Genomic DNA, 15,812 nt, shown 5'->3' with positions numbered 1-15,812 from the left:
CCTTGATTTAGGTGTATTTCTCTGTTTCATTTTTACCTTTCTGTATGCATTTCTGCTTTTATGCATGTGGAGGGGTGGTCTTTCAGGACCTTTAGGGGCCGATCCTTGTCTGTTGATCAATCAACACTGATCACAGGCTACTAGTGCAGGGACAACTACACAGCCGTATATGCAGACTATATTTGAAAAATAGAATAAGCATTTATGCTTAGTGCAATCAGAAAAGCACACTGAGAGAGCGCAAACCTCCACCAAGGGCCACAGTTCTAAAAAAAAAAATTCCTGGATCTAAACAGTGATCCAGATCACCACAAAAATTAAGTTATTTCTTCCTTTTCACATTTCCAACAAGTCCTGAAAATTTGATGAAAATCCGTTCATTGAGTTATCTTGAACAAAAACAAACAAACAAACAGATAAACGCTGGTGAAAACATAACCTCCTTTGCGGAGGTAATTAAGCATCCCAGAGAAGCTCGAGCCCCGCAATCATGAGGCGAGAGGTGGGGTACACCCTGGACAGGTTGCCAGTCCATCACAGCATTGGAACAACCCTTGGAATGTAAAGAAGAAAGGACTTTTTTTTTTTTTTTTTAGAATATAATAAAGTTAATGTTTATTCTTTTAATCCAGAGCATAGGATTCATGGATTTTTCAATTATTCATGTTTGGGGCCGTCTGCTTCTCCATCAACAAGACTAACAAGATTTTTGTAGAATTACAGAGAAGATGTTTGTTTTCACAGATCAGATGCAGAGAGAGAAGATAGTTAGCAGTCAGAGGATTGCTTATGGTCAACAGTAACTGGGAGATTTGCAGCTAAGAGAGCAAAGACCATGCATCTGCTGCTGAATAGTGGCATGCGGATCAATCCAAATGTTAATAACATCGTTTCTTAGGTTGTAACTGTTAGAAATTTATAGAAAAATTATGATAAAAAGAAAGCTATTTGGTGGATTTGTTTCACAAATGTGACGAGGCACCTACATGTCCTGAATCAGCTTCTCTTGCTAAGAAAAGGCCAAATTCAGATTTTTTTCATTGCATCAATGTAACTACATTCCTTGACATTCGATTGTAAAAATTCTAAATGTAAAACTTGAAAACTGTCAAACTGTCATAAATGTCATTAATAAGGGTCATTAATTTGGTGGATTCAGTTGTCCCTGCTATGACGAGGCACCTACATGCCTGCAATCAGCATCTCTCACCAAGATAATACTAAATTCCTATGTTTATGGTCAGATTGTACATCATGAGAATGATTGTGAATAAAATAAGAGTCAATGAATAAAAAAATATGTGATGGAAATAAAATATAGAAATAAATACCGAGGTGAAAAATAAAGAAGGAATTACATTTTAAAAACACTAAACACTGCACAGTGGCATAGTGGTTAGCACTGTGGCCGTAGAGCAGGAAGGTTGCTGGTTTGATCCTTGGCTGGGGCGATGTTTGGACAGTGGCCTTTCCATGGGTTCTCTCTCGATACTCCGGCTTCCTCCCACCTTCCAAAGACATGCGTGTTGGGTTAATTGGTTTCTCTAAAAGGCCCCTGGGAGTGAGTGTGAGTGGTTGTTTGTCTCTGTGTGGCCCTGTGATGGCGTGGCGAGCTGTCCAGGGTGTTCCCTGCCTTTCACCCTAAGACTGCTGGGATAGGCTCCAGCTTCCCTGTGATCCTTCATCTGATTAAGCAGTTAGGATGATGAATGAATGAAATACTAATTAAGTTAATAAACTAAACAGATAATTGCATGAAAAGTAAATAAAAAGGAGTATTAGTACAAAGTAAAACTGTTGAAAATGACCAAAAAATTAAGAAAATGATTCATGTCACATTTTAAAGTTGTTGGTTTTTTTTTAATGGAAAAGGGATTTAATTTTTTTTTTTTTTTTGTATAGTTTATTAGCATATTGATTTATTTATTAAGCAATGTTCATATTTCTGTATCATAAAGAATTAATTATATTCCCAGTCAGAGTTACAGAGAAAATTTCCTGAAGACTAATTCCTTTCACATCCTCTCCTTCTCCTTTACGACGGGCTGTACTGTTTGCTTTCTGCTTTGTGTGCTCATGGAGCCCTCAGCTGTATGTGTGCCTCTACTGCCTCTCAGAACAAAATAAAAGCAATAAAAAGTCCTTTGTGTGATGGGCTACTCTTGGTTGCCGCTGACATTCCCTCCAGGCTTTGTTGTGAATTGCATTCATTCCACTGCCAAGCCTCATGTCAGAACACACACTCACTCACTCAGTCATTTTCTTAAACACTGCGTTCAACCAAGGGTCACGGGAAGCTGGAGCCCATCCCAGCAATCGTTGGACGAGAGGCAGGGTGCACCCTGGACAGGTCCCCAGTCCATCACTGGAAAGCACACTGTATATCCATTATTGTAAGCTGGCGCGTGAACGCCCCCTGATGGAGATTTTAACTCACTACCTTTAAAAACTGAGGCGGTCTGACTGGAGCAAGAAATTCTCTCCCTCTGCATCTGATCTGTGTAAACAAACTTCCCCTCTGTAAGACTGCGAGGATCTTGTTAGTCTTGTTGATGGAGATGCAAAAGGGCTTGCAGAAGGTCCCCAAACATGAATTATTGAAAAACCTTGAATATGCTGCCTTCAACTTTGGATGAGAAATAAATAAATAAATAATAATACATTTCAAAACAATCTGTATCCACCCACCCACTGTTGACCTTTTCTTCCATTGCAATAGAGCTTTGACGGGGTGTTTATTTTTCTCCGTGCCCTTGTGATTGCACTCCGCTGGTGCCTTAGTCCTTCAGTGATTTAAATCTTGCTTACCTTACATCAGCCCACCCTGCACTACCACATCGGGTTTAGAGGCAAGGTGCTTCAGCCTTTCTGTGAAACAAACATGCAGCTCAATCTGCCACGCTATCCCCAAGGCCGGGGGCTTACAGTGACTATGGATAAAGACTAAAATCCTCAGTCAAGATAAGCACCCAGCACACACAATAGTCATCTGTCATACTCTGAAGAGCATCAGATGGAAGAGGGGATGGAATGAAGATAGGACCAATAAAAAAGATTGGTGTTAGGTCTGTAACTATGTGCTGTAAAAGTAAGTTTCTAAAGCCTTAATTAGAGTTTTTCTCAGTCACTTTGGTGAATTTCTCACAACAGAATTAATATTTGCACAACAGTTGGTTTGTTTCTCAAAACCTCATCCTTCCCTTTGAGCTTTGTCCCTTTCTCAAGGGTTGGCTTAGTGAATTACCTGCTCCCACCTACTGATCCAGTATGGAAGCCATATTTGCACGCACACATACACATGTATGTATATAATATCTGATGATGGACATCAGAGCCCAGCAAGACATATGTGACAGATAAAGCTTCATTTGGCATGACTTCATAGTAAAAACTTTGTGCAAAATCCAGTTGAACACAATCTGATTCTTGTCTTCAGACCCATAATGGACACCAAAAAGCAGAAAATGACGTTATTACAATTTTTACATATCACATGGTAATAAATGGTAAATGTGCTTTTAAACAATGTGTTACTTCTTTTACAGTTAGTTACAGGGGAAAATAAAGGCCTCGTACCATATATGCATGGTTCAGGTCTTTTGGGTAGAACACAGTTTACAGAAATTTGTATATTTTTTCAGTGATGCGCCCCTATTGACAACTAATTTGGCTTTCATCTTGCATCCTACCTGTACTCTGAGTTCTTTCCACACAGTAAAAGTCAATCTGATATTCATTCTGTCCTTTTCCTCTTCCTCTGATAATTCCCTCTTCTGTTTCTTTGCTGAATCGGCCACAATGCCTTTCAAAACATGTATGTATGACACAGTGCATAAAGTGAAATTGCAACATCACATGGCACAGAGTGCAGTATCTCAGCTTCAAGATGCTACTGGGCAGGAATGACTCCAGCAGGACTAGATCATCTGCAAAAGAGACCTAATCCTGAGGCCATCAAACCGGATCGCCTTTAACACCTCAGCTGTGCCTTGAAATTCTGTGCATAAAAATTATGAACAGAATCTGTGATAAATTTGCTCTGTGAACAACCCACCAAACTCTCCAATCCGGGGAGGACCCAAGACATGCTGAAGGACTTTTATCTCTCAGCTGGCCCAGAAAGACCTTGGGATCTCCCCTGATGAGCTGGTAAGTCTGGAGAGAGGCAAGTCTGGAATTACCTGCCTAGGCTGCTTCCCCCATGACCCAACCCCAAATAAGCAGTACGTGTTCCACAGGACATTAATGGAAAAGGATCAATGTTGCCTCCCATGTCTTAAACCCATTAGAATGAACCACCCACATCTGTGTGGAGCAGCTGCTAAATTCCTGCCACCAGTTTTATGGTGTAATGTCTCTAAATGGACAAAAAAAAACTGTTGTATTGTTTGGGATAAGTAATGTCTTAAAAGGACCATAGAAGAAGACGGTAAACATGTACACAATAGCTGTCTGTGCACTACTGAGTGTACAGGCTACAGAGGGTCCTCTGCAGCATGTAAACTTAAAAGCCACTTACCGTTAAGTAAAATGAGACACCCTACCTAGTGTACCAGAATTATCCATAGCACTCTAGTTCCCCGTCAACAATCTGCTGATGCAATGTTTTGGGTTCACATACTTCCATGAAAAACAAAAATCAAAAAACTTTAAAAAGAACCAAAATTAAAATTTTTATTTATTTCTATTCATCTGTGAGTTTAACTGAAAACGTGGAGGTGGCTAAAATGATCTCTTTCCGGGCTGAGAGCGCGGTGTGAGCAGAGATGAGGAGATCCAATAACAGCATACAGAATTTGCCGATCCCGTAACAGTTGTTGTTCCTCCAGAGGTAAATGCTGCTGTAAAATGGCCAACGCCACTTCCCAACAGCAAACTCTGCTCTAACTAGTTTGCAGCAACAATTTTCTATACAACAAAAAAAACAGAGTTTTACAGGGATTTGTCTGCATTGTTGGCCTGCTGCTGTCAAGCTAATGTTAACAGGGTGACCCCCCTGTTTTTGGATTTTAAAAAAAGCCTTTGATTTAGTAGAACATGAATTATTGATTATCTGAATGACAGAGAACAATATGTTAAAATATTCCAGGTTCAATCAAAATGAATGAAAATAAAGTTTGGAGTTCCTCAAGGTTTAGTTTCAGATCCATTATTATTTGCTTTGTTCATCAATAATGCAAGTGAAGTATCTAGTTTGTTGAAAACTCTTCTGTTTGCATACTAATCTTTTTTGTTGTGGTTACAATTTGGAGGAGCTTTTGGAGACTGTTGGATATGAACTGAATAAATTGAAGAGTTGGTTTGGTAAAAAATAAATTAACACTAAATTTAAAATGGCGATGGCAGGAACCACTCTATGACCTACAATTCAGCTCTTCAGAAACCTATGGGTGACGTCACGGACGTCTATCCTTTAAGTACAGTCTATGGTCACTTGTGTGTGTGTGCATGTGTGTAATGCATTCATATATATATACATCACATGAAGAGCCAGGACACCCAGACCACCACCGAGCGGCAGCCCGGCCGCAACCCAGTGCACCGGCCGCGCTCCACGGACACCAAGACCCCCCCTCTCCTCCAACCACACACACACACACACACACACACACACACACACAAACTGACACGCATATCCGCACACGCACAAACGCTCACACTCCCTACACACACCCTATCTATCCTGTCACTTACACACACACCCATCAAGCACTACCCCCCCCCCCCCCCACACACACACACACACACACACACACACCTACTCACATATACACACTCCATAACATCCCCCCCTCACATGCACCCCCATAACACACCCTCACACTCCTCTGCTTTACACACACCGCACCCCAGCTCCCCTTATTCACAGCTCCCTATACATGCCCACACCTGGCACCCCATCCCTCCATCACTACACACCCACACATGCCCCATCACATACTCCACTCTACACAAATACACACCCCCTAGCATGGGCGTAGCGGATACGGGGTACACGGGGGGCATGTCCCACGCACTTCCCGCACCTTTGTCCTCTGTCCGCCGCACTTTTTACAGCCGTTATAACCACTTAATTACTTTTTTTTTTTTTACATGCTGAAACGTGTTTTTCCGAGCTAAACGCAACACGAGCAGGCGAAGCTACAGCTAACAACAAACATCGTGTGCTAACAGAGGAGTCTGTCTTTGGTGTGATTCACATCTTCAAAGATGTTCAGCAAAGCAGCTAAGAGACAAAAAAAACCTAACAAACCGCGTAAGATGATTCATGCTGCTGAATGTCGACGCTGTTGAGCAGAAACAGACGTTCTGTAATGTGTATGTCACCATGTGGATTTTAAAAGATGAAAGATAGATGTAAATTAAATTAGCTAGGCTAACTAAGGGTAAGGTATGGTATCCACATTTACTTTTCGGATAAATTGTACTATTGGCAGTTGTTTTGCTGCAAAACTGTTTTTACTTGAGTATTATTATTCTAAAGTAAAAATAAGCTGCTCTTACTCAAGTAAAATTAGGCTACTATTTCGACCCCTTGATGATTACTCACTTCTGGGTAGAAAATAAGAATATAAATGTATTTTTGTTACTTTGACTGCTATATTTGTAAAGATTAAATTAATTTTTGTGGTATTCAAAGTTTAAAGTAAATAAGTTTTATGATTGCTGTTTATTATTTTGATTGAATAATTGGAATAATGTTATTTGATGAATGAAATCAGACGTTGGGCTACACAGCATTTCAGTAGTTTTTTCTAGATACATTTTTATTCTTACTCAAGTAATTCTTTGGATGAGTACTTTTAACTTCTTTGAAAGTAACATTGTTCCAAAGAAACAATATCCTTGCTTGAATTTTGGCTAATTTACCCCCCCCAGGTATGAACCCATTCCTTCTTCATTTCTGCACAGAAGTTGTTTTGCACATTTTTTTAATCTTTATACAATAAAAGAAGCAGGGTGAGGGTGGAGACAGTGGTCCAGAGGCCAGCAGCAGGGATGGACATGGACGGTTTTCACAGCAGGAGAACTTATAACTAAAGTCCTGCTTTAGAATGAACTGACGAAGAAGAAAAGTTGAAAGGGATTTTGAGATTAAATTCTACAAAAATTTCACTTGCATGTTAATTCGTTTTTATTTATTTATGTATAGCCCCCACTCAAACATTTTCATAAACTGTTATTTGTTTTGATCATATTACTGTTTCTGCTAGCATGCAAAATGAAGTTTAGGGCTCATGATATCATTTTGTAATATAGTTTTTTAGTCTTTGATTCTCTTCAAAAAAAGGAAATACTTACACAGATGTAGTTTATCTGTCATTTCTAAGACAATATTTGTTTATTAGTCATTTATTTGCAAATATAATCTGACTGCTGTATCAGGCAGCCGGCATTGTGCATAATATTCTGTTTAACTGATTAATTTCACACATCTGTGCTGTTACCATTGGTGATAAAATAAATGATAAAATAATGTTAAAATTAATGTTGACATGCTTATTCTTGGGTCACTTTTTCCATAACATTAAATGATGTGTGTCATTAGCCTGTTACCTTGTCACTTCCATGTCATTTTAGCGCTGATATATTTAAACAGGAGCGGTTTTTTAGCAAACTTTTTGTTTTCAATGTCGTCATTTGGCACATAATAATCTGACTACTCACCCTGTAGATGGTCCAGGGTCATTCTATGTCAACTCAATCAGTTTAGCAGCTTTAAAATTTAGTTTTTGACTTTAGATTTTGACAGTATATCATTTTAAAGAACTAAAGTTGCTTTCCTGGTGCTGTGCTGTTTATAGTTATGAGGTTCTTTAGCTGCTAAGGATAGATGCAATTTAAGGCTCTTTTAAAAACTCATCTTTTAACGTTGGCTTTTAACTCGAGAGAGCAGGACCACACGGTCTTTTCTACCTGTTTTGTCTTTTGAACTATTTTATTGTCTTTCAATTGTTTTTATTTTTATGCTATTAATGTTGATTTATTTTATTTTACATGTACAACACTTTGGTTGCTTTGTGATAGGTGAAAGCTCTCTACAAATAAGATTTTGATTGATTGATTGACTGCGAGAGGATGACAAATCATTCTATAGATCTAAGCAATTTGTCCCCCTCACTTCTAAAATCATGGCTACGCCCTCGCCCCCTAGCCCTCCTTTCATCCGGCCTCACGCACCTTATACACAAGCACACTCTATCAAACACACACCCATCACTCTGGTGCACCTTGCTGCACCTTGGGCCACTGGATCCACTAACAAATGAAAACGTATTTGTTTGGTTTTTTTATTACCCCTATTGGCTACCATTATTTCACAGTTGTGCTCTGCATTTGGATTTATTCATGCTCATCACTTCCACTAGATGTCAGAAATTCTTTCTCCATTCACCTTTCCTGTGAAATGTTGAAAACACAAACCAAAACAAAAATCCTTGCTAAAATTTAAACCTGTTGGAGTTAAATGAAGGATGAGATTGAACACAGATGCCACCCTCTCCCAAAAAGGGCTGGATGCAACTTTTTTTTTTTGTTTTGTTTTTTTTTGTACTAAAGCTGCTCATGACATATAAATGTGTTGGTGTGGTGAAGTAAATCAGAACTTTTTTTTCAATAAAGTGCTTTCACATACCATAATATAAGTAAAGTGTTTTACAAAAATAGCAAAATCAATAACAGCATGAACCAAAAGCCAGAAGACGATACAAGGACTTAGTCCTCGTGCTCTCTGGAATTGAAAGCCAACGTAAAACGATGGGTCTTTTAAGGAGAGTCCAGAAGTCTGTGGGCTGCAGAAGAAAAGGTGCCATCTCCCAGAGTCACAAGTCAAGTCTTGGGAACCACCAACAGCATTTGGTCTTCAGATCTCAGAACTCTACAGGGACGATGAATATGAAGCAAGGTAAGGGTGTTCAAAACTATTTAAACATTTAAAAGCCTGGAGTAAAATTTAAGAACCAGGCAGCCGGCAAAGAAAGCGCAATACTGGAGTTATGTGCTCCCACAGTCTTGTCCCTGAAAGCTAAATTTTGGACCAGCTGGAGACGGCGGGGGAGCAACTGATCAATCCCAGATAAAAAAAAAATTTAAAAAAACTGCATTAGTCCAGCCTAGAAAAGAAAAATGAATTCCTTGATCAGTCACCAACCGACCAACAAAATGTGAGGCAGTTTGCAACTGTGACTCCACACAACAGCAGTAACCAGCTATCCACCATGCTTTAGAGAGGTTAAAGTGAACGAGCACAAAGCAGGGCCGTCACAATTCGTCAACCATTTTAAAAATTTTTTTAGCTTAATTTTCTCTCGGATGTTCTTCTGTACCTTCACTCCCTTTCTGTCAGTTATCTCTGCAAGTTAACCGCTAGTTAACAGTTAGCGTTAATGTCAGCACAGAGCTAAAATTTATTTTTGTGGGTAATTCACTTTTAGTTTCAGGTGCTGACCTCATTTTATTTTATAGCACTATTCAATACCTGAGAACCTAGCTATGTCTAATGGCACAGAAACATGAGGTGAGGAAAAACCTAAAGTTTTAAGCCTTGCTTTCCTCATTTTACTACAAGCTGCAAAGTTTATTAAAATTTGTTGAATGAGCCATATTTTTTTATGTTAAAAGACAGATAACACATTAAGTTGGAAGCTAATGATGGTTTGTAAGAACAGTAGCATCATTGTGTGATGAGCTACAATTTACATATGATCCGATTACTCAGCTAATCTCCAATATAACTAATCAATTAGTAAAATAATCGTTTGTGGCAGCAGTAAAGACAGTTAGGATCCAACAGAGAAAGAAAAGAGGGCAGTACTTAACAACACAATCAGCTGAAATGCACAAACTCCCCCACGGCAGCTGACAACTTGCCACACGACCACCCAGAAAAAGAACACAAATACCGACATCTGCCTAGATATTGCAGCATTTAGCTCAGCTCTTCAGTCAATACTGATGGATCGCACCTTGTATGTACAAGTAAGGAGGCAGAGAAGAAAGAAGTAATAAAAAGCTTTCCCACCACAGTTGCAATGATAAAGACAATAAGTAATTAATTTTTTAGGTTAAAAGTAAAAGTCTTTATTGTGTCTGTAAAGATCACACAAAAAAGAACTTAATCAATAATAATAGGATTTAAGAAGTGCTTCAAAAGAGGTCATGACTAGTGGAGCTGGTTTCCTCAGTAGTTTGTGAAACTGCGTAACGGCAGAGTAACCTCTAATTTTCATCTTTGCCTTGAGAACAAAGAGTATGTGAGGATCAGGCTGTTGCATGACTGTATAAAGTCAGATAAACACTGACACACAGACACTGAAAACAGATCTGTTAGAAACATGGAGTCAGTGCAAAAGTACTAATGGTTGTAATTGATGCTCGTAGCCTAGAAGACATGTCTGGAGCGTATTATTTGCCTCTGTGAAGGCAAGGAAGTTTATTTTTTAGAGCACATTTCATGTACAAAACTATTCATTAAAAAAAACAAAACAAAAAAACATTACAGATGTTGAAAAGAGAGCACAAATAGCAAAGATCACAAACTGTATAACAGGACTGAGTTGTTACAATTCTTCTTACAAACAGGTTTATTATTACATAATTAGAATAAGAACTAAAGTGACTATTTTGCCATAAACGCCAACTAGATATTACAAGTATTTTGAGTTGAATAACCAGGAAACCAGGAGTAACCTTCATTTAGTTTGATAACGTTTAAAAAAAAAAAAAAAAGACACACGCGCGCGCGCGCGCGCTGTCCTTGGTCACATGTGTCGCATTCACCTCTGACTTTAACTCAGCCAAACGTCATACCCGGGTTAATGCACCTCAGTTAATCTGATTGGCTGTCTCAGGGAGCGTTCGCTCATACTAGGCTTTGATTGGTTGGTAAAACACGCCCCCGACATCATGTTTGTTCGGCAAGCCAGCGTGTGTAACAAGAATAGTTGCTGCAGTTCATGTGGAAGATGGCGAGTTGGTGTGTACGAGCAGTGAGACAGAGCTACTCTCTTGTAGCTTCGCCAGCTTTAATGAGGTACGCTGCATTTATTTTGGACTTTCCCTGCTGCTTTTACAGAAGCGCTACTAGAGAAATGCTGCTAACTAGACAGCTAGCAGCGTTAGCTTTGGCACCAACCATCGTCCACACTGTTGACCTTTATGTCAGGAAAACATTCCCTATCGATGGGTGTTTATTTTTTTATTTATTTATTTATTTAGGGGATAACCCGCTAGCATTTCTCCCTGATGATGTGGTTTGCAGTATTTTAGGTATGTTATTGATAGAAGCAGGACTTAATCTAATCATGAAGGGATCGATGCTGTTAATTCTAAGATAAAGTTAAAACTAACCTATTACAAAAGTAATTTTTAAAAAATGGAAGTTACTAAGTTACAAGTCTAAATAAATGTTTTATGAATGGACTGTGCGTCATTTCCTCATGCTGCTCCATTGGCTGAGGAGGCTGATGACATAATAAGTTGTCTGCACTGTTAAAGGCTGAACACAACTTGGACTGTTTCTGCTGATGTAACAGCTGACAAAGGACAGGGAATTAGGCAGAGACATGGACATATGTGCTTTAAAATGACATATTTGACAAATGTGAACACTAAATATTGTGTTTGTCACATCCAGAGCATCTCCAAGGTTGCTGTGCACAGCCACCCAGCAGAAGAGTGGCCAGGGCTCGGAGGAAGAGGTAGAAAAGCCGGAGCAGAGCGCAGCGGAGAAAGTCCTGTTGGAGGAGAAGAACCAGCTGGAGGGACAGCTCAAGGATATGACGGTAAGTCTGAGTTGGCTTCAGTTTAGTATGATAGTCCAGCTGAAATATCCTGATGTGTGCATTCTTCAGCCAATCCCACAGTCAGTCAGTTTGCTGCTAAGCACTCTTCCAGCTCCCTAAAATGTTGTAGAAACTAGTAGAGACACAGGTTTATGCTTAATAAATATCAGGATGCACCACCCCACAGCAGCTGCTGGACTTTAAGAAAATAGTGGTGACATTCTGCCATTCCTAAGTTTCTCTGTAAGTTATTCATGTAAAAACAGCCACACATTGGCTTTAATTATGCAAAAAAAACCATTTTTAGATGATGCTGAGCTGGTAATATCAAGAATCAAATAGCATGGCTTCACATTTAAGTGTTAATGGGCTACTTTTTAGTTGCAGTTTTTATTATTTTCACCATCAAACAGAAAAAGTGAGTGTACTTTTATTGGTAATTCAGCTCTATTAGACAACATTTACATTAACACAGAGAAGTAAAACAGTATAAAGAACAAGGAAAACAAATTGTTAACATAATAAAATGATCATCTCATTTAGCAAGATTTGGCATTTTTCTTAACTGTCTTTACATATATCAAATAGTTGCAACATTTAAAAAATGACTGTAACTAAGATGAATCAATATTCCAAATATATTGCTTAGCTGTTGTTGTAATTATTATGTTGAAATTTAATCTGAGTGCAAAGACATATAAGTACAATATATGTAGAGCCCCTGTATAGAGGTGAGTATTGTCCATGATAATATTCGTGCTACTGTGCTCTATGTAACTGAACTGTTTTTTCTTTTTCCTCCAGGAAAAATATAAGAGGGCCTTAGCAGACACAGAAAACCTGAGGACACGGAATGAAAGGATGGTGGAGGATGCTAAATTATATGGTAAAAAGGCTTTTTTTCTGTTTTGCTTTTACATATACCAATAGTTTGAATACACATGAACAAAATGAATCAGAAATGAATTATTCTGCAGTTACATACAGTCGCCGATAGATGTAACAAAAGAGTAACTTTTGTCTTTGCTTTGTGTCTTAAGAAGATTAAAACGTGTTTTGTCTTTTTTGGGAAAAACCTCTTTTTCTTTTAGATGAATAAGGAATTTGCTATTTCTTCTGTCTTGGATTCATTTTACCATTTTACACATCTTGCTGTGAGTTTTTCCTTCTAATCACATCTTAGGGTGAGCTTATTTCACAGTCTCGACCGTTATGATTTCTTGCTGTTACCGTAGTTTATTCCTGTGAAAATGTGGATGTCGATGCAGAAGTTTTATAAAGTCAGAGATAAGGCTGATCAAACCTCCTTCCCTCACCAGGGATCCAGGGCTTTTGTAAGGACCTGCTGGAGGTGGCTGATATCTTGGAGAAGGCCACAGAGAGCGTGCCCAAGGAGGAAGTGACGAGCCGGAACCCTCACCTTAAAAACCTGTACGACGGCCTGGTGATGACTGAGGTCCAGATTCAGAAGGTCTTCACCAAGCATGGCCTGGTCAAGCTCAACCCAGATGGCCAGAAGTTTGACCCCTATGAGCACGAGGCTCTCTTCCATGCTCCCATTGAGGGCAAAGAGCCTGGCACTGTCGCCGTAGTAACCAAAGTGGGCTACAAGCTTCACGGTCGCACTCTCAGGCCAGCGTTGGTGGGTGTGGTGAAAGGCCCCTAGAACTGATGGTGATTGCGTAACAAGGTGGGGATGAAGGTTGTTGCTCAGGAGACTGCCACCGTTTTGTCCCCACGTCTGTCCTGTTACCACCACCCTGAGGAGGGGCTAAACCGAACTTTCCATATGGACAGAAAAATAGCTTTTAAGAAATACTTGTTTTCACAGGACATTTTCTTTTGACATTTTTGTTTTGTCTTCTGTGATATGAGTCATTTGTTCAGAAATAGTCAGATTATTAGATAAAACGTCACCAGATTAAAGACTTATCACGTCTTTTCCCAAAGGAGGAAAAGACATGATGAGCTTCTCTTTAATGCTTTGACATGAGGGGAAGACAGCATGTTGAGGATCCTAACAACCACTTTAACCGAGGCTGTACAATGAAAAATCCATTTATAAACTGGTCCTGCTGCTGGTGTCATTCCACACTGGTGTCATAAACAAAATATCATTAACTTTATGAATAAATCCAGTAACACCGCCGAAGATGTGATGGAAAGGTGGAGACGAAGCTTTGGTAAAAACACCATTTCCATGCCATCAGGTCCTGGAAACCAGCTTCAGCCTTTCTGACAGTTTGCTTCAGACATGATGAACTGTTTTATCTGTAAATCAGTACAAGAATTATGAGTAGATCTTCATCTGTATGTCTCTGGTTCAGAATAAACTATGGTGATATTTGTTGCATCAGCATCTGATACTTATGCAGGACACGTTAACCCAATGCACCAGATGAGAAGAAAACTGAGTCTGCAGCAGCACATTCACGATGCTCTCCGATGTCTGTTAGTAAAGTTGGCTTTACCACACACTGTCCTCCAGCTGCTGAGTGGGTTTTTTCTCATGGAACTGTGCAGGGAGTTCGTAGCTGAACACACACAGCAGGAACATCCGTCTTGATTCTCCGGCTGCTAATTTGTTTGGTTGAACCTTCATTTCAGTCAGATTGAAACACGTGCATTTTAAAGTCACACTACTGAACTTTGGGAGATGTTCTCTGCGAAGCACCTCCTACTTCAGCTCCTGTCTCTCCTCTGAGCTTTCTCCAGCCAATAAAAGTCAGTCTGATGTCATCTCCTGTCTTGCAAGACAACGGTGGCGTAAGAAATACACACGTCAGTGCATCATCAAACAAGTGTGAATGCATATTTTACATGTCAGAATGTTACACAGTGCTACTTTCAGGTCTTCACACAGCTTAAGGCTTCATTGCAAATGTGTCAGAAAACTGTTTCTGAACAACTGTTTTAAAGCATGAAATATTTGGGAGTAAATTCTACACGATTGGTAAATATTGTACGGTTTTACTCCGCTAACTACTGTTAGCGCAGTAACTCCCACCGCACAGGGTGTGTTTAACTGGTGTAACAGTGTCTTACTCCAACAACCGGTCACTCTATTGCAAACATTTATTGGACGTGCAACACACAAGCCAGTTACGTTAGCCTCCACATGTAACCATGTCGTTGCCAGGTTAACAACAGCTCAGCTTCACCAGCAAACAAAGATAACTTCACAGAAAGACAGATTCAAACCGTAACAGACGCAGACGGGTTTGTGTCACGCCCTAGTTTTCTAAAGCCCCCGCATACATAACAGAGAAAATGATATAACAACTTAGGATAACCAGAGTGGTGGCTGGCTGATAATGAGCAATAACACATATGCAAATACCCCAACATGCCCCAAAAAGAGTTTACTCCACACACATATGGAGTATGATCACCTTAAAGGTTTAAGTCGGCGCAAATATTCATTCTAACCAACGTACATAGATCTCTTTTAACAAAGTGATAACATAGTAAGTACTATTCATATATAAGTTATCCTGTGATTATTATCAGTGTGTTCTGGAACAGTGTTTTCAGTCCTAAGGACCCCCAGCTTTGCATGTGTTATATATTTCCACTCCAGCACACCTGGTTCATATTGAGTTTACAGCTCATCGAGTTCTTTGCAAGTCAACTAATGACTGATTCGCTGAAATCAGGTGTTCAAGGTGGAAAAGTCTAAAACGTGCAGGACAGTGGTTCTTGAGGATTAAAAAAAAACAAACTCTTAAAATACTTTAAATTAGTATCCATAAATGGATGGATGAATGGATCGTTGACAGACTTTTGGAGACATCATTTGAATATTTCTCTCATAACATCATGGATGTGGTGAGAGCACCAAACAGATTTGAGAAAAGGAACAATAGGACTGCTGTAATCCTCCTGTCCAGGACGGACCCTGCCTTTTGCATAGGAGCAGTTGAGATCGGCCCCAGCTTCCTGCAACCATGCATTGGATAAGTAGGTATAGAAAATGAATGGATGAATTATTCATATGATTTTTACTTTTGATAAATATCAACATAACTT

At 39.4% G+C, this 15,812-nt stretch overlaps 1 protein-coding gene across 1 annotated transcript; it reads left to right on the top strand.

Annotated features, from left to right (window-relative positions):
• Positions 1-10,906: 10,906 nt before the first annotated feature.
• On the top strand, positions 10,907-14,209 carry grpel1 (GrpE-like 1, mitochondrial). The gene is made up of 4 exons (XM_079257693.1): positions 10,907-11,032; positions 11,636-11,783; positions 12,588-12,669; positions 13,103-14,209. Exons 1-4 carry the CDS (start codon positions 10,956-10,958, stop codon positions 13,447-13,449), a joined length of 654 nt encoding a protein of 217 aa, XP_079113819.1. The 5' UTR covers positions 10,907-10,955; the 3' UTR covers positions 13,450-14,209.
• Positions 14,210-15,812: the final 1,603 nt, after the last annotated feature.

This window comes from Telmatherina bonti, assembly GCF_933228915.1.
Source record: "Telmatherina bonti genome assembly, chromosome: 18".
In the NCBI taxonomy this organism is placed as follows: Eukaryota; Metazoa; Chordata; class Actinopteri; order Atheriniformes; family Telmatherinidae; genus Telmatherina; species Telmatherina bonti.
The sequence above is the reverse complement of the archived record's forward strand: the minus strand, read 5'-3'. Positions and strand labels throughout refer to the sequence as shown.